Genomic DNA, 18,537 nt, shown 5'->3' on the forward strand with positions numbered 1-18,537 from the left:
TGCGATAAAACCTGTAAACACCGACCAGACAGAGTGTGGCGATAAAACCTGATAAACACCGACCAGAAAGAGCGTGGCGATAAAACGTTGATATACGTAGCTATAATTGTAACGATATAATACCAAATGTCTAGAATAATGATTAAGATAATTGTTGATTCGAACTATCTTTTACACTATTCCTCCTAGATATCTAAGGTAATGAACCCCTGTACTGCCGTTAGTTAGCAGACATACTCCACAAAGGCCGAGGAATATAATTCTCTGTTTTGCTTTAATTCTGTGCGAATTTTTATGCCCAATTAACAACTACGGTCAAACGAGGAGAAAAGCGTCGAATGAGAGAAAGAGAAAGTATGTAGGAGACGAAAGAGGTATGAAATGTTGAAATCGAGATGTTTTCTGTCTGTGTCTTTACTGTTCCCAGGCAGAAGAACAAACTTATTCAGCAGGGCCCCAACGTATAGTCTCCTCTACAAGCAGTGGGATATAGCAGCACGCAAAATGATACAAAAATAACCATCGAAATTGATATTATTAGCAATACACTCTAAAGTTGTTGCTAACCTACTAGTATAGCCGCAACGTGTGCCGCAGACAGACTGCATGGTTCGTAATTGATAGCACACCATGATACGTTTGTCTGCGATACGTTGAAGTTAAACCAGTGGGTTTGCACATCTATGCATTTAATTGCTTATTTTTTCGTTTTGATATAAAAAACCTATTAGAATTGATGGTTACTCCACATCAATTTTAAATCCCCAGTTCTGATAGGTAAGGGCAGGTCCATAATTAGCAACAGATCGAGGGACAGCTGACGTCACGATGTGTTTCCCACACATATTTGAAAGATGAAACCAAGCTATCATATCTGATTCAATCTGATTGTTTTGTTTTTATTTTAAATGAAATAAATAATATTTAAAACGAAGAGAATGTTCATATCAAATCAGGGTCGATTAAAAAGCCGGGAATAATTAATGTGTGTTGCGAAATATATCCGAGTGCGTAGTCACTCAATTGTAACAGTAGCGCTCAGGCTATGTATTCAAACACTAAGTATACATTATTTGTATCATCAAAGGAGTATAAAAGGGCATACTTAGCTGTTTGATTGTTTTTGAATACTATTTTTTTATCAGTTTATTATTAGAAATACTCCCATTTAAACCTAAATAATGTTAAAATTATACATGTACTATTCAAAGAAAACTTAGATTTTCTTTACACCAAACGCATGAATTGACATTTCCTCAAATTAGTTTTATGTAACATTTATAATGCCAATGTGACGTCACTAGGTATGGTGTATTGTGGTGGCATGCCGTGGTGATGTCTTTGTCACACTGAAGAGGACGGATTTGACGTCACTAGGTATCGTGTATTGTGGTAGCATGCCGTGGGGATGTCTTTGTCACACTGAAGAGGACGAATGTGACGTCACTAGGTATCGTGTATTGTGGTGGCATGCCGTGTGATGTCTTTGTCACACTGAAGAGGACGGATGTGACGTCATTAGGTATCGTGTATTGTGGTGGCATGCCGTGGTGATGTCTTTGTCTCACTGAAGAGGGCGAATGTGACGTCCCTAGGTGTCGTGTATTATAGTGGCATGCCGTGGGGATGTCTTTGTCACACTGAAGAGGGCGGATGTGACGTCATTAGGTTTCGTGTATTGTGGTGGCATGCCGTGGGGATGTCTTTGTCACACTGAAGAGGACGGATGTTACGTCCCTAGGTGTCGTGTATTATAGTGGCATGCCGTGGTGATGTCTTTGTCACACTGAAGAGGGCGAATGTGACGTCACTAGGTATCGTGTATTGTTGTGGCATGCCGTGGTGATGTCTTTGTCACACTGAAGAGGACGAATGTGACGTCACTAGGTATCGTGTCTTGTGGTAGCATGCCGTGGGGATGTCTTTGTTACACTGAAGAGGGCGGATTTGACGACACTAGGTGTCGTGGATTATGGTGGCATGCCGTGGTGATGTCTGTGTCACACTGAAGAGGACGGATGTGACGTCACTGGGTGTCGTGTTTCATGGTGGCATGCCGTGGTGATGTCTGTGTCACACTGAAGAGGACGGATGAGACGTCACTAGGTGTCGTGTATCAAGGTGGCATGCCGTGGTAATGGCTTTGTCACACTGAAGAGAACGGATTTGACGTCACTAGGTGTCGTGTATAATGGTGGCATGCCGTGGCGATGCCTTTGTCACACTGTAGAGGACGGATGTGTCGTCACTAGGTGTCGTGTATTGTGGTGGCATGCCGTGATGATGTCTTTGGCACACTGTAGAGGGCGAATGTGACGTCACTAGGTGTCGTGTATCAAGGTGGCATGCCGTGGTAATGCCTTTGTCACACTGAAGAGAACGGATTTGACGTCACTAGGTGTCGTGTATTATGGTGGCACGCCGTGGTGATGTCTTTTGTCACACTGTAGTGGACGGATTTAACGTCACTAGGTATCGTGTAATGTGGTGGCATGCCGTGGTGATGTCTGTGTCACACTGAAGAGGACGGATGAGACGTCACTAGGTGTCGTGTATAATGGTGGCATGCCGTGGTGATGTCTGTGTCACACTGAAGAGGACGGATGAGACGTCACTAGGTGTCGTGTATCAAGGTGGCATGCCGTGGTAATGCCTTTGTCACACTGAAGAGAACGGATTTGACGTCACTAGGTGTCGTGTATAATGGTGGCATGCCGTGGTGATGTCTTTTGTCACACTGAAGAGGACGGATGTGACGTCACTAGGTGTCGTGTATTATGGTGGCATGCCGTGGTGATGTCTTTTGTCACACTGAAGAGGACGGATTTGTCGTCACTAGGTATCGTGTAATGTGGTGGCATGCCGTGGTGATGTCTTTGTCACACTGTAGAGGACGGATGTGACGTCACTAGGTGTCGTGTATCAAGGTGGCATGCCGTGGTAATGTCTTTGTCACACTGAAGAGAACGGATTTGTAAACGATTCATGCTGGTATGAACTCGGTTACATCCCTATGGCATGAAGTTGGTTATGCGATATGGATCACCTAAAATGTTTGCCTCTTAGGATGTATTCGCGTTATTCGAGGTGGTGGGAAAAGCCTTTGAATGATACTGAACTAATTACAATTATAGCCATATGAACATTATTTCCCCTGGTTGTGTATATGTAGGAATTTATAGTGGAATGTAAATATGTATAAAAAATAACCACCGTCTAAGAATGACGAATACACAATAACAACTAGTATCTTATCAGTCGAAAGGCATTGTTGGGTTGTAATTAGTGTGAGGTCAAAGGTCGTCTTAAGGTCGTTACCTGTATTTTAGCTTACTGAAAATCTCCAAACGTTTTACCAATAGGTAAATATAATTTCATTAACTTCAGTTAAGTAGGTGTTATAGAACAAGACAACTCTATCATAAGGTGTACGTTTTCCCGTAAAACCTTACATTTCACTGGTTAAATGACCGCATGTTTAACCAGCCGCTTGTTTAGTGGAAAACATGGGGGATAAAAAAGAACGAAAATGACCAGAGTAACTACCAATAGGCTTTTATTGTATCTCATGATAACTCACAACACACCTAACGGTAAAGGGATCAAACTGGCACTATAAAATAGTGTATCACATGACTAATATAAAATGTTGTATCACGTGACAATAAAAAAATAGGTATCACGTGGTAATAGAAAATGGGGTATCATGGGAAGGGAATGTCATATGGGTCGTTCAATGGAGTATGCACTACCGTTACGCTACGAAAACCTCACACACGCACATATGCACACCGGAAAAATATCACGATTTCAGATTAAATTCTGAAACTGATGCTAAATGAATTCGCGATAAGTGCAGATGCAGGAATCGTTTACTGCAAGGATGACAACACTGAATACAGGTGAGCACATATGAGGCTTTTTTTCTCGTTATTAAGACATAATGTAAATTATCACGGAATCCGGAGATAAATATTTACGAAGATTAGTACATGAAAAGAGTAAAATACATGAATGATTAATTTTTGCTTGAAACATCCCATGCACACAAATGTCTGTAACGAATTCGCCTGTTATGTCATATTTCAAATGTCCACTGGCTTCGTTGTAAATGATTCTAATGAACGTCGATTGACAATGGTGAGCTGTTACCTGATCATTTAAAGTACACAAGGAATGGCTAGGATAAACACTTTGATAAATATACATATTTCATCAATATCTATGAGGTATTAAGGACAATTGACTTAACGAAAGGTTAAGATATCACACAGTCAATTTAACTTAAACAAATCTATTATCGATACTACGAAACAGAAATAAATAAAAACACATATAAACAAAAAAATCATCTGAAGTTTCGAGATGGTTAGAAGTTCAGATTGTTTATGTAGATTTTTCAGTTCTATCTACATTTATGTTACCTTGTGACTGACCGTATTGCGAATTCTGAAACCGTCTAAAGCTCGTTTCATGAAAGTCACACGAAATGAGAACTCGTTAGAGAAACATACGGCACTCACATATTTACAGACGGGTCCGGTAACCATGTGATAAAATGATATTAAGGTACATTAATATGAACGAGGTATTCCGGCATAGTAGGTCAAATATGAAACCATCACACAAGTACTTATTATTGTAGAGGTTTTGGATTGATAGGAAACTAATAACGTCATACGTATTTCTCAGCAAAAACATTTTTCTGTTAAACTGTAATTAAAATGAGTACTACCTACGGAGTAACCAACTGGGAACATGTTGCAAAACAATGCATTTTGTCAGATTTCATTAACCTATAGCTATTGTACGTAGTTACATGTAGTTACACGTAGTTTGGCGCCACATGGAAACGGACACACTACGCCTTAGAGTAATTTTACAAATTATATAGGGCGCTATATAAATGCTGTATATTATTATTAGTCGTGTCCGGTAATAATGAAAGGAGTTTTCGTAAATGTCCGATTGAAATCGTAGATTTTCTAATTATCATGGCCGAACTTGAATACTCTCAATGTCAAATGTGTGTCCTGTGCTGACTTTGGCGACATACGCATGTTTATCGTACCTATTTGTTACATATCGATTTATGACCTTTCTTCCATGCCACTTTCTGGCAATGCGATGAACAGTACCATGCGTGATGACACCGACTGCATGCTGGGAAAAGTTTGTCACGTGACGCTTGCTTTTTGCAGTTTGTGCAAGAAGTCGAGTCGTCTCCCTCAAACTGACACTTTGTACACATACACCAGAAGTTGTACGACTGGTACAACCAGCTTTGACGGTCCTGACGACACATCTGGTTGTCTATATAAGAGATCGTCACTTCTTGTCCCGCAGCAATGGTCTTCTTTGTCTGCAGTGCTATTCCGGGTCTACCGTCCACAAAGCGGTCACGGACCTCGGCATTATTGTCACACGAGTGATTCATACATGCATGAAGCATGAACAAGCCAGTGAAAGTCGCCTCTGGAGGTTCTGACCGGATGTGGGGACTAACGCAAGCCCAAACCTGTGGTTTGGCTTTGGCGTTTGCCACGAATGACTTGTATGGAGGCTCAGGGTCTGCGAACTCTTGGATGTTGCACGCGATCTGGAAATACCTGCCCTCGAACTCTTTATCTGTGATCTCCATGGTTACACCGTCCGCAAGGTCGCTGAATATCTCTCGCATGATTGCCATCATTTTAGGCACTACCCTGGCATTTCTAGCCGATCCATAGGCAATGAACCTGTAATCGTAATAAAAGCCAAAATAATATATGAATAAATATTAAAAATGTCTTTTTTAAAATTTAATTCTTTATTGAATTTTGTTTCTTGATTCAAACTCATAAGCTTTTTTATCTTTATTCCTATCATTACTAACACATCAAATGTTCAATAGAGAGAGCATAATTAGACAGGTTGGTATCTATGGAATAGTTGTTTGGATAAATAAAAAGTGAATTTTCTCTCCTTTAATTTCATTTTTCTATTCTTGTTGAAAGATTTGTTATCGACCAATAAATCATTCATGCATTAGTGACCAACAAGATAGAAAATTTGGGAAAATCTTCACAATTAGGGAACATATAGAGAAACTAAAATACAAACCCACACTGAGGATAACTATCACAAAATCACACTAACACAGTTCCTTTGGAGTATTACTTACTTTTATGTTGGCTCTGTCTAACTACACTCGTATTATTGATAAAGGGAAGCCTACAGTAGGGTGGAATCTTACACTCGTATTAATGATAAAGGGAAGCCTACAGAAGGATGGAATCATACACTCGTACTAATGATAAAGGGAAGCCTTCAGAAGGATGGAATCTTACACTCATACTAATGATAAAGGGAAGCCTACAGTAGGGAGGAATATTACACTCGTACTAATGATAAAGGGAGGCCTACAGTAGGGTGGAATCTTACACTCGTACTAATGATAAAGGGAAGCCTACAGAATGATGGAATATTACACTCGTACAAATGATAAAGGGAAGCCTACAGTAGGGTGGAATATTACACTCGTACTAATGATAAAGGGAGGCCTACAGTAGGGTGGAATCTTACACTCGTACTAATGATAAAGGGAAGCCTACAGTAGGATAGAATCTTACACTCGGACTAACGATAAAGGGAAGCCTACAGTAGGGTGGAATTTTACAATCGTACTAATGATAAAGGGAAGCCTACAGTAGGGTGGAATCTTACACTCGTACTAATGATAAAGGGNCCTACAGTAGGATGGTATCTTACACTCGTACTAATGATAAAGGGCAGTCTACAGTAGGGTGGAATCTTACACCTGTACTAATGATAAAGGGAAGCCTACAGTACGGTGGAATCTTACACTCATACTAATGATAAAGGGCAGCCTACAGTAGGGTGGAATATTACACTCGTACTAATGATAAAGGGAAGCCTACAGTAGGATGGTATCTTACACTCGTACTAATGATAAAGGGCAGTCTACAGTAGGGTGGAATCTTACACCTGTACTAATGATAAAGGGAAGCCTACAGTACGGTGGAATCTTACACTCATACTAATGATAAAGGGCAGCCTACAGTAGGGTGGAATATTACACTCGTACTAATGATAAAGGGAAGCCTACAGTAGGATGGTATCTTACACTCGTACTAATGATAAAGGGCAGTCTACAGTAGGGTGGAATCTTACACCTGTACTAATGATAAAGGGAAGCCTACAGTACGGTGGAATCTTACACTCATACTAATGATAAAGGGCAGCCTACAGTAGGGTGGAATATTACACTCGTACTAATGATAAAGGGAAGCCTACAGTAGGATGGTATCTTACACTCGTACTAATGATAAAGGGCAGTCTACAGTAGGGTGGAATCTTACACCTGTACTAATGATAAAGGGAAGCCTACAGTACGGTGGAATCTTACACTCATACTAATGATAAAGGGCAGCCTACAGTAGGGTGGAATATTACACTCGTACTAATGATAAAGGGAAGCCTACAGTAGGATGGTATCTTACACTCGTACTAATGATAAAGGGCAGTCTACAGTAGGGTGGAATCTTACACCTGTACTAATGATAAAGGGAAGCCTACAGTACGGTGGAATCTTACACTCATACTAATGATAAAGGGCAGCCTACAGTAGGGTGGAATATTACACTCGTACTAATGATAAAGGGAAGCCTACAGTAGGATGGTATCTTACACTCGTACTAATGATAAAGGGCAGTCTACAGTAGGGTGGAATCTTACACCTGTACTAATGATAAAGGGAAGCCTACAGTACGGTGGAATCTTACACTCATACTAATGATAAACGGCAGCCTACAGTAGGGTGGAATCTTACACTCATACTAATGATAAAGGGCAGCCTACAGTAGGATGGAATCTTACACTCGTACTAATGATAAAGGGAATCCTTCAGTAGGGTGGAATATTACACTCGTACTAATGATAAAGGGAAGCCTACAGTAGTGTGGAATCTTACACTCGTACTAATGATAAAGGGAATCCTTCAGTAGGGTGGAATATTACACTCGTACTAATGATAAAGGGAGGCCTACAGTAGGGTGGAATCTTACACTCGTACTAATGATAAAGAGCAGCCTACAGTAGGATGGAATCTAACACTCGTACTAATGATGAAGGGAAGCCTACAGAAGGATGGAATATTACACTCGTACTAATGATAAAGGGAAGTCTACAGTAGGGTGGAATCTTACACTCGTACTAATGATAAAGGGAAGCCTACATTAGGGTGGAATCTTACACTCGTACTAATGATAAAGGGCAGCCTACAGTACGGTGGAATCTTACACATGTATTAATGATAAAGGGAAGCCTACAGTAGAGTGGACTCTTACACTCGTACTAATGATAAAGGGAAGCCTACAGTAGGGGGGAATATTACACTCGTACTAATGATAAAGGGAAGCCTACAGTAGGGTTGAATCTGACACTGTACTAATGATAAAGGAAAGCCTACAGTAGAGTGGAATCTTACACTCGTACTAATGATAAAGGGAAGCCTACAGTAGGGTGGAATATTACACTCGTACTAATGATAAAGGGAAGCCTACAGTAGGGTGGGATATTACACTCGTACTAATGATAAAGAGGAGCCTACAGTAGGGTGGAATCTTACACTCGTACTAATGATAAAGGGAAGCCCACAGTAGGGTGGAATCTTACACTCGCACTAATGATAAAGGGAAGCCTACAGAATGATGGAATATTACACTCGTACAAATGATAAAGGGAAGCCTACAGTAGAGTGGAATCTTACACTCGTACTAATGATAAAGGGAAGTCTACAGTAGGGTGGAATCTTACACCTGTACTAATGATAAAGGGAAGCCTACAGGAGGATGGAATATTACACTTGTACAAATGATAAAGGGAAGCCTACAGTAGGGTGGAATATTACACTTGTACTAATGATAAAGGGAAGCCTACAGTAGGATGGAATCTTACACTCGTACTAATGATAAAGTGAAGCCTACAGTAGGGTGGAATCTTACACTCGTTCTAATGATAAAGGGAAGCCTACAGTAGGGTGGAATCTTACACTCGTACTAATGATAATGAGCAGCCTACAGTAGGATGGAATCTTACACTCGTTCTAATGATAAAGGGAAGCCTACAGTAGGGTGGAATCTTACACTCGTACTAATGATAAAGGGCAGCCTACAGTAGGATGGAATCTAACACTCGTACTAATGATGAAAGGAAGCCTACAGAAGGATGGAATATTACACTCGTACTAATGATGAAGGGAAGCCTACAGAAGGATGGAATATTACACTCGTACTAAGGATGAAGGGAAGCCTACAGAAGGATGGAATCTTACACTCGTACTAATGATAAAGGGAGGCCTACAGTAGGGTGGAATCTTACACTCGTACTAATGATAAAGGGCAGCCTACAGTACGGTGGAATCTTACACTCGTATTAATGATAAAGGGAAGCCTACAGTAGAGTGGACTCTTACACTCTTACTAATGATAAAGGGAAGCCTACAGAAGGATGGAATCTTACACTCGTACTAATGATAAAGGGAAGCCTACAGTAGGGTGGAATCTGACACTCGTACTAATGATAAAGGGAAGCCTACAGTAGAGTGGAATATTACACTCGTAGAAATGATAAAGGGAAGCCTACAGTAGGGTGGAATATTACACTCGTACTACTGATAAAGAGCAGCCTACAGTAGGGTGGAATCTTACACTTGTGCTAATGATAAATAGCAGCCTACAGTAGGGTGGAGTCTTACACTCGTACTAATGATAAAGGGAAGCCTACAGCAGAGTGGAATATTACACTCGTAGAAATGATAAAGGGAAGCCTACAGTAGGGTGGAATCTTACACTCGTACTAATGATAAAGGGAGGCCTACAGTAGGGTGGAATCTTTCACTCGTGCTAATGATAAAGAGAAGCCTACAGTAGGGTGGAATATTACACTCGTACTAATGATAAAGGGCAGCCTACAGTAGGGAGGAATATTACACTCGTACTAATGATAAAGGGCAGCCTACAGTAGGGTGGAATATTACACTCGTACTACTGATAAAGAGCAGCCTACAGTAGGGTGGAATCTTACACTTGTGCTAATGATAAAGAGCAGCCTACAGTAGGGTGGAGTCTTACACTCGTACTAATGATAAAGGGAAGCCTACAGTAGGGTGGAATATTACACTCCTGCTAATGATAAAGAGCAGCCTATAGTAGGGTGGAATATGGATGGTTGTTCTTTAAAGTTATTATTTTATATTTATATAGGTATTATTGTAAGGTTATCTAGATATACCTTTACAACTTAATACTCTAACTGGACAACTATGCAGCCACAGTAGGCTATAACGAAATAGGGGAAATCATTATTGCCCATACATATAGTCTTCTGATAAATGTCTTTACAGCAAAACCTATGTAAACAAAAATCCTCCGGAGGAAATAACTGATTTGGGTTGTTGGATTTGACGGCCTCTTAACTGTTACGCTAATTTAAGGACGTGCCAGGTTTTGGTGATGGAGGAAAACTTGAGTACCCGGAGCCTGGGGATCGCTCCACGTAGGCTGAGCCAGCGACCCATTGGTGGAAGGCTAGTGATCGTATAGACAGTCAGACGCATAACCACTCGACCACGACGGCCCTACAATAACAGGTACATGTAATCGCTAGACCCTCGTTGATTCAAAGTTCTTTATGTCAAAATTATTTCCATTTAACGGTTTTAATGTCTGGTTATTTCGAATCTCAAGAAAGTCAAGTTTTAGTTAAAACAATTAAAACATAAATCTACACCGATGACTATTTGTTTTTGTGAATTACGTATTGCGCATATTCTAATTTCTTATTTTCAAGATGACAAATTATTGCAAAGGTATTTTTGACGAAGCACACTTGATAACGAGCAAACTGCCTGTTAACGTTTTCGCTGCAGCGTGAAAAGTAACAGAAACAGAAAGATGTTGAATAAACGGGGTTAAGCCAATTATTTCCTTTTGGTAAATCTTTCAGTATTAACCGTAGTCTTGATTTCAATGGTCCAGCGAAGATGGATCCATGGGAAGCCTGGAACATCCCCACGCTTCATATGAACTCTATATTATTTAGAATAAACAAACGACCAAAATTGAAAACAGCACCTTACAATTAGGAACATGTTAACATGCTTCGGATCAAAATGCTTGTAACGATTGCGATCGTTTTAAAGATAATGATTTCCGCGAAATTGATATTAAATGTTTTTTACGTCATTAATATAAAAAAAGAAAAATCAATTTCAACCTCACTTACTGCCAAATGTCTTGATGTCCTTTTTCTCTTTTCATTAACAGTTTATACTCTTTCCCAGTATGTCAAGATTCATCATAATGCCAATATTTGGATGGACAAACGTTGACTTTATTACGAAAGTTTAATGATTTTCATGAATTTGGGTGATATCGCCATCGTTACAAGCCCCATCGTTAAGCCGTCTGTGAATTCATTAGCTCACCATGCCAAAGGTTCAAGTCATAATTAGATATTTCTATTACATGTTACAGATACAATTTCAACAACTGTTAAAGAAGATATATCACTTGTGTGATTGTCCTCGAGCGAGGTACCTTAAACACTTGGCTTACACTTATATTAAATGGTTTTAATCTTCAATGTTGAATTCTGTGGAGGGCTAATCACGGGTTCAAAGGTCAGGAAGTCGAAAACGCTGAAAGGTCAGGCACACGGGGAAAGGGAAAACGGAACCAAGCGCCTGGAAAAAAAGGGGCCAGAGTTCAAACAAGTGCATGTATTTACAACAGGTGGTTCAAACCATGCAACACATATCTACATATTCAAAAATCAGGATGGTTGGACATTTGGGTCTCTTCGTTTCCTATTCCTACCACTTCATAATTGAGTAAATTTAGGTTCGTATTCTAAAATATAAATGGGTATCTGGTTTTTTGTAAATTTGAAATAATCACTTATCAATTACCTGCATGATTTTAAAATACTTTTTTTGTAACTGATCAATTAGGAAAGACGAATGTTTTAAGGGACACCCATCAATGCTATGATAAACACAGTTAGAAAACATTATGATAAATATAACTTAGTAATGACTGATTGTAGAAATTATTGCCGTAATCGAAAATGCACCATATTTTGTTATGCTGAATTTCATGTTTGAAAATCATACAATAATCCAGTATCTTGATAAGATTGATATTTCGGCTAGAATGTTATTTCAATTCTGTCAACCCCAAGAATTAAATTAGTTATTTTCCAAAGATTGTGTGTATCAGGGATCGAACTAGGGGAGATAACCGCTTGGTTCATGCAGGTTTGGGTAATAACGACAAACTACCTTCTATATTTCGCTTTAGCCTTTGCCATATCTCGACGATCTGGAGTTGTCCCCCCTCGGGCCTTGGCTATCCTCTTGGCGTCACATATAATCCTTGCCCAGAGCTGTGCTAGAGTCATGGGACTAAACGCAGCATTCCAAACACCGTCCCAGACTCGACAATTCTCTTCACGAAGTTTTTTAAACTGTTGACAAACATGGTGCAGTTTGTCAATATTTTTGTTCGTCGAAGAACACAAAATTTGATGATAATCTTCCCAAGCCCCTGTGCGACACGACTTGCTACAGTAAACTTCTGTTTCACATTTTTCACACGAGTACACGGTTTTTTTTGGCCAGTACTTTTCGACTGCAGCTCGGATTTGGTTATTCTGTCGAAACACTCCCTGGCCAAAGTATTGTTCCGCGGTGATCATACTTTTTCCACAGTGTCCACAAGCCTGAACATCAAGAGTGTCGATAGTTTGCGCGATTATTAGCGGCTCCTCCCTGAACAAATATGCTCCTTTGTTGAGTTCCTCCGTACAATGCATTGTTCTACCAAACTCTGTGAACCGGATGTTTACTTTTGTACCGGAAGTCAAAGGATCATACAAACGCTGCACTCGTACATCCTGGAACACCATGGCCGCCTCCTCTGCTCGCTTACCTCCAAATTTCGTGGCATACCTCAACCACAATTCCGCAGACACATGTGCATTTAAAGCATGTCTAATCTTACCTAAAAATACAACGAAAACAGGTCAATTCTATAAAAGTTGTTAAGATCGAGTATCATATGGTTTTTGTCGACTTTTATCGCTAAGGCATACCCTCAACATGTGACGATATTAATATTGTGTATGTAAGATGTCTTACGTTTATCTAATGCTCATGATAAACCTACTATGAATAATCTAAATTACAAATTACAACAGGCAATCAATCTAAGTCAAAAATAAATAAATAAACAAACGTAGTTGATGCTACGACCGACGAAGGAATAAAATAATAATACTTATTATAATAATTTCTTTTATTTAACCAGGGTTACATATTTAGACAATGTCTAGTTTACAATATGGCCCTGTATCAAATATATATGCAAGCATGACAAAATGTATGATAATAGTATAACAATGTAGTAAATATAGTACCATCACAGTCAATGTAACTTAAAAAACTTCAAAAACTTACTTCCTAATATCCAGGTGTCAAATGATCTCAAATGCTTTGGAATCATCTCACAATATTGAAAAGCCTTTTCGTGGTTGTTTTTTTGGTACAATATCTCTGCTAGTACGTGGCAAAGACTGTAGTTATCTGCATCCTCACGAATGGCAGCAACCAAGGACGATTCTGCGAGATTATAATCCCCGTCCTCTTTGTGTTTACAAACACTCTGTATCAAGCCTCTAAGTTTTAGTGTGTCTGGAACGTTCAAAAATTCTGGAATTTCAACTGATCCAATTTTATCTAGTTTCGTCTGTTCCATTTTGACAAGTTCCTCGTCCCCCGGGTACGCGTCCTGTGTACAGAGGGTCAGTGGGTCATACGTGGTCCCGCCATTCTCCGACAGTTTAGCCTTGACATTGAGCAAACCTTTCTGAATAACTTCATTCCCATGATCCAAATTTAATCCACGTGTGTACATCAACATGGCATTCTTTAGGTCCTTAAGGTATGTAAGACAACTTCCCGCGTAAATGTATCCTTCTGTCCATGACGGCCATATTTTCAAAATTTCTACAATGTCATCGAATGCTCGCGCGTACTTCCCAGTCTTATAATAGCATTTAGATCTCTTTTTGAGAATTTCTGAATAATCAGAAACAACATTTTGAGTAGCTGCGGACGAATAAAAGCTAGCAGCGATGTCAAAATCTTTTACATTATATGCATCATCCCCGTACCGGAGAAGCACGTCCGAAGTAGTCGCCATTTTGTTCCTATACTGCATCCACAATGCTCTTGAAAATCACACACCGCTGTCTTAGGTACACGCGCTCTGCACGCGCTTCTAATTATACAACAGGAGATCGTAACTTCTGTGAAAAAGGTCATTGAGCGTTCTATCTTTCTATGTACACAGTGTTTCAAACATTGCACTCCCGTAACCCGAGCCCGACGGCAGCTCCGAATCGGCGCCGCCATATGTTTGCATTTCTGCTTAGGAGGGCCATGGTATGGCGCGCTTCCCGCTGTGATTAATTAAGGCCGTACCTTTACGTAGGTGCCCCAGATGGAATTGCTGGCACTAAGCACATAACATTACAGCGCGTGACAACGGACGAGCACCAATTATTGAAGGCCAGCTGTGAAAACGGGACTGGTCAGTATATTGACTTTTACAATGTATGTACACTAAGATTACCATTGATTCGACAAAATGTTTCATTGTTACATTGGATTTCGTTAAAAAAATCATCAATAAAGTTTAGGCTGATCTAAGGAAAAAATAATCGAAATTTGAACATAACATCAATGGTGCTCCAGAGATCATCATCCGGGTCAGAGGTCAATGTTCTAATTCCTTAGGCCTTGCGGCCCCATAAGTTGCAAATACAACAGAGGGCTTTTTCGCATAGGACCGTGTTGCCAATATGGACACTGTACACACATGCACAGACAATAAAGAATAAAGAAATGATTCAATGATATATTTTCCCTCAATAATATCTTTCATTTGATAGAATGCTGCATCTGGAAATCAGTAATCATAGTCAGATCCGTAACGATGTAGTCCAATTCTCTATCTAGACCACTGTCGATTTGTTATAAAAGAAATGGGTATATTGGTATTGAATGATTGAATCTGAGATTAAAATAATCAAGTCAAGATTGCTTGAATGCGAATAGTGCAGTATAAAATACGATTTAGCAATATATATGTGTAACGTGTATATTTAACCATTGAACTGTTACCAGATGTAGTATACAGTCGATATGAAGGCAATTTGGATGACAGATAAATAGAATGTCGGGCGACATGAATATTTATTTGTCACTCAAATTGCATTCATATCGACTGTATACTGCATCTGGTTACAGTTCAATGCTTATATTTACATTTACATGTATGTAGTTTGTATTGTATAGTAACTGAAGCAAAAATACGTTTGAATTTCCCGCTTATCATATAAGTGAGGTCAGTAAGTTCAAATTCCAGAACAGCCGAATTTTCCAGAAAAATAATATAGTCCCTCGTGTCATTGCAAAGACACCGCAAAGATTTCCTTTGCGGGAAATTCAAACGTATTTTTGCTTCAGATACTATACAATACAAACTACATACATGTAAATGTAAATATAAAATGAATATAAAAATACGAATATAAAATGGTATGAACTTAACTTTATTATTTCATATGAGTGTGTATATTTTGAAAAATTGTTAATAATTGCATAACTTCTGCTTGTTTAAAATTAAAGCTGTTTTTCGTGCATTGATAGATTACATGTATTTGGAAGTGCTGCGGCGCTGAACGGACTTGATTGTTTCCTCGGAAACGCTTATGTTTCTATCTACTGGACTATTACGTTACTTTCAGAAGCATACCTACTCGGACATTTTTAATTAAAGTGGTCCTTTCAGTAGGTGGTAATGATTCCAAGGACACTTCGTTTGAAACAGATTCCATGTCTAATCGGTCAGATTAGCATCGCTAGCAGACGACACTCACAGGGGCTCGGTTTCGTGATTTTGATTAATGAATGACATCACTGAAGAACAACAGCACTTAAAAAGTATTTATACACATTCTTAAACCTTGTCGATACCCTCAACTTTTACAAGGTTTTATAAATGCAGAATTTTAGCGTTGTGGTTATTCACCGATGTTATGCATAACTCAAAATCTCGAAACCGAGCCCCTGTGTGATGACGTTGACAAACTTGGTAATTTCGTTTCTAGAATGGCTCTTACAATAATTTTTGTGGTACCTACACATCTTATTATAAATTTATATTGTCATAATTTGTCAAGTTGCTTTATTTTTTGCGATGACCTACATTGCTAACTGCTAACGAACCTAGAAAGTTCTCTGACTATAGGCCTATTGATACCGAAAGTATCTGGTGGCCATGTATGTTCCTACACTGACCGAATCACTGTAAATTGCAGTATACAGTCTCATATACTGGAATTTGGTTTACTTACGACATATAGGCAAATGAAACACAGAATGTAAATATTGATGTATGTCTCCGAATCATTGACATTTAGAAGAAGCCTAATTTTTTGAAACTGTAAAAGCCGTACTGCGGTTAGAGTGTATATTGCGCTCTCCAAATAAATACACAGAAAATATACATACGCATTATATGATATATTATAATAAATATTGCTGCAATAGATGTTTAAAAGATAAATAAGTTAGACAAACAAAGCCATTGCAGCAAGAAACAAAATATATATCGTACCAATTCTGTTACTTTTAAATCGCTAAAACTTATACAATTCATATTAACATCTGCAAGCACACACTTTTATATTTATAATATATAAAATACAGCAAACTAAGGGTTTAAGTACAGCTTCTAAGTGTTGGCCAATGTTTCACTGGTTTCTACCTCGAGTTGTTTGGAAATATCCAGATTTTATTGGTGTTTGTTAAAGTCCTTCTGTACAAATGCATTGAGTGGCGACGAAAAAACAGCATATTGTCAACGGCCTTTTTGTTTCAAATACTGTAATAGCTTCAAAACATGCCATACTTCGAGTTATCTCCCCTACTCCGAGTACAAAACCTCAACGACACGTTATCTCCCATCATGCAATTCAATAAAGAAATTTGTAACAACATTGGCGTCCACCCATGCCGCTAGCATGAAACGAAAAGAGTGAATTATAAGAAGGCTTAAAAATTTTGTATCGGAACAGAGGGAGTGCTTGGAAAACGGCATTGACTTTTGATGTTGGTAAATGAGAGGTCCTATCTATAACATTAACTTATGATGTTGGCAAATGAGAGGTCCCATCTATACCATTGACTTTTGATGTTGGTAAATGAGAGGTCCCATCTATAACATCGACTTTTTATGGTGGTAAATGGGAGGTCCCATCTATAACATTGACTTTTGATGTTGGTAAATGAGAGGTCCCATCTATAACATCGACTTTTGGTGGTGGTAAATATAAGGTCCTATCTATAACGTTGACTTTTGATGTTGGTAAATGAGAGGTCCCATCTATAACAATGAATTTTGATGTTGGTAAAAGGGAGGTCCCATCTATACAATTGACTTTTGTTGTTGGTAAATGAGAGGTCCCATCTATAACATTGACTTTTGATGTTGGTAAATGAGAGGTCCCATCTATAACAATGAATTTTGATGTTGGTAAAAGGGAGGTCCCATCTATACAATTGACTTTTGTTGTTGGTAAATGAGAGGTCCCATCTATAACATTTACTTATGATGTTGGCAAATGAGAGGTCCCATCTATACAATTGACTTTTGATGGTGGTAAATGGGAGGTCACATCTATAACATTAACTTATGATGTTGGTAAATAAGAGGTCCCATCTATAACATTGACTTTTGATGTTGGCAAATGGGATGTCCCATCAATAACATTAACTTATGATGTTGGTAAATGAGAGGTTCCATCTATAACATCGACTTTTGATGTTGGTAAATGAGAGGTCCCATCTATAACATCGACTTTTGATGTTGGTAAATGAGAGGTTCCATCTATAACATTGACTTTTGATGTTGATAAATGAGAGGTTCAGTCTATAACATTGACTTTTGATGTTGGTAAATGAGAGGTCCTAACTATAACATTGACTTTTGATGTTGGTAAATTAGAGGTCCCATCTATAACATTGACTTTTGATATTGGCAAATGGGATGTCCCATCAATAACATTAACTTATGATGTTGGTAAATGAGAGGTCCCATCTATAACATCGACTTTTGATGTTGGTAAATGAGAGGTTCCATCTATAACATTGACTTTTGATGTTGATAAATGAGAGGTTCAGTCTATAACATTGACTTTTGATGTTGGTAAATGAGTTGTCCCATCTATATCATTGACTTTTGATGTTGGTAAATGAGAGGTTCCATCTATAACATTCACTTTTGATGTTGGTAAATGAGAGGTTCCATCTATAACATTGACTTTTGATGTTGGTAAATCAGAGGTTCCATCTATCACATTGACTTTTGATGTTGGAAAATGAGAGGTCCCAACTATAACATTGACTTT

General features: G+C 38.8%; 1 protein-coding gene across 1 annotated transcript; it reads right to left on the bottom strand.

Moving 5' to 3' along the window:
* Nucleotides 1-3,538: 3,538 nt before the first annotated feature.
* On the bottom strand, nucleotides 3,539-14,463 carry LOC110461027. The gene is made up of 3 exons (XM_021514298.1): nucleotides 13,520-14,463; nucleotides 12,344-13,064; nucleotides 3,539-5,738 (listed from the first exon to the last, which is right to left on the bottom strand). Exons 1-3 carry the CDS (start codon nucleotides 14,280-14,282, stop codon nucleotides 5,072-5,074), a joined length of 2,151 nt encoding a protein of 716 aa, XP_021369973.1. The 5' UTR covers nucleotides 14,283-14,463; the 3' UTR covers nucleotides 3,539-5,071.
* Between the last annotated feature and the right edge of the window lie 4,074 nt (nucleotides 14,464-18,537).

Source organism: Mizuhopecten yessoensis, unplaced genomic scaffold, assembly GCF_002113885.1.
Source record: "Mizuhopecten yessoensis strain PY_sf001 unplaced genomic scaffold, ASM211388v2 scaffold10537, whole genome shotgun sequence".
Lineage (NCBI taxonomy): Eukaryota > Metazoa > Mollusca > Bivalvia > Pectinida > Pectinidae > Mizuhopecten > Mizuhopecten yessoensis.

Coding starts and splice junctions, on each gene's coding strand:
- LOC110461027 (XM_021514298.1), bottom strand. CDS start 14,282: ATGCAGTATAGGAACAAAATGGCGACTACTTCGGACGTGCTTCTCCGG. Junction 13,065..13,519: donor TGACACCTGGATATTAGGAA/GTAAGTTTTTGA, acceptor TTGTATTTTTAG/GTAAGATTAGACATGCTTTA. Junction 5,739..12,343: donor GCTAAAGCGAAATATAGAAG/GTAGTTTGTCGT, acceptor TTACGATTACAG/GTTCATTGCCTATGGATCGG.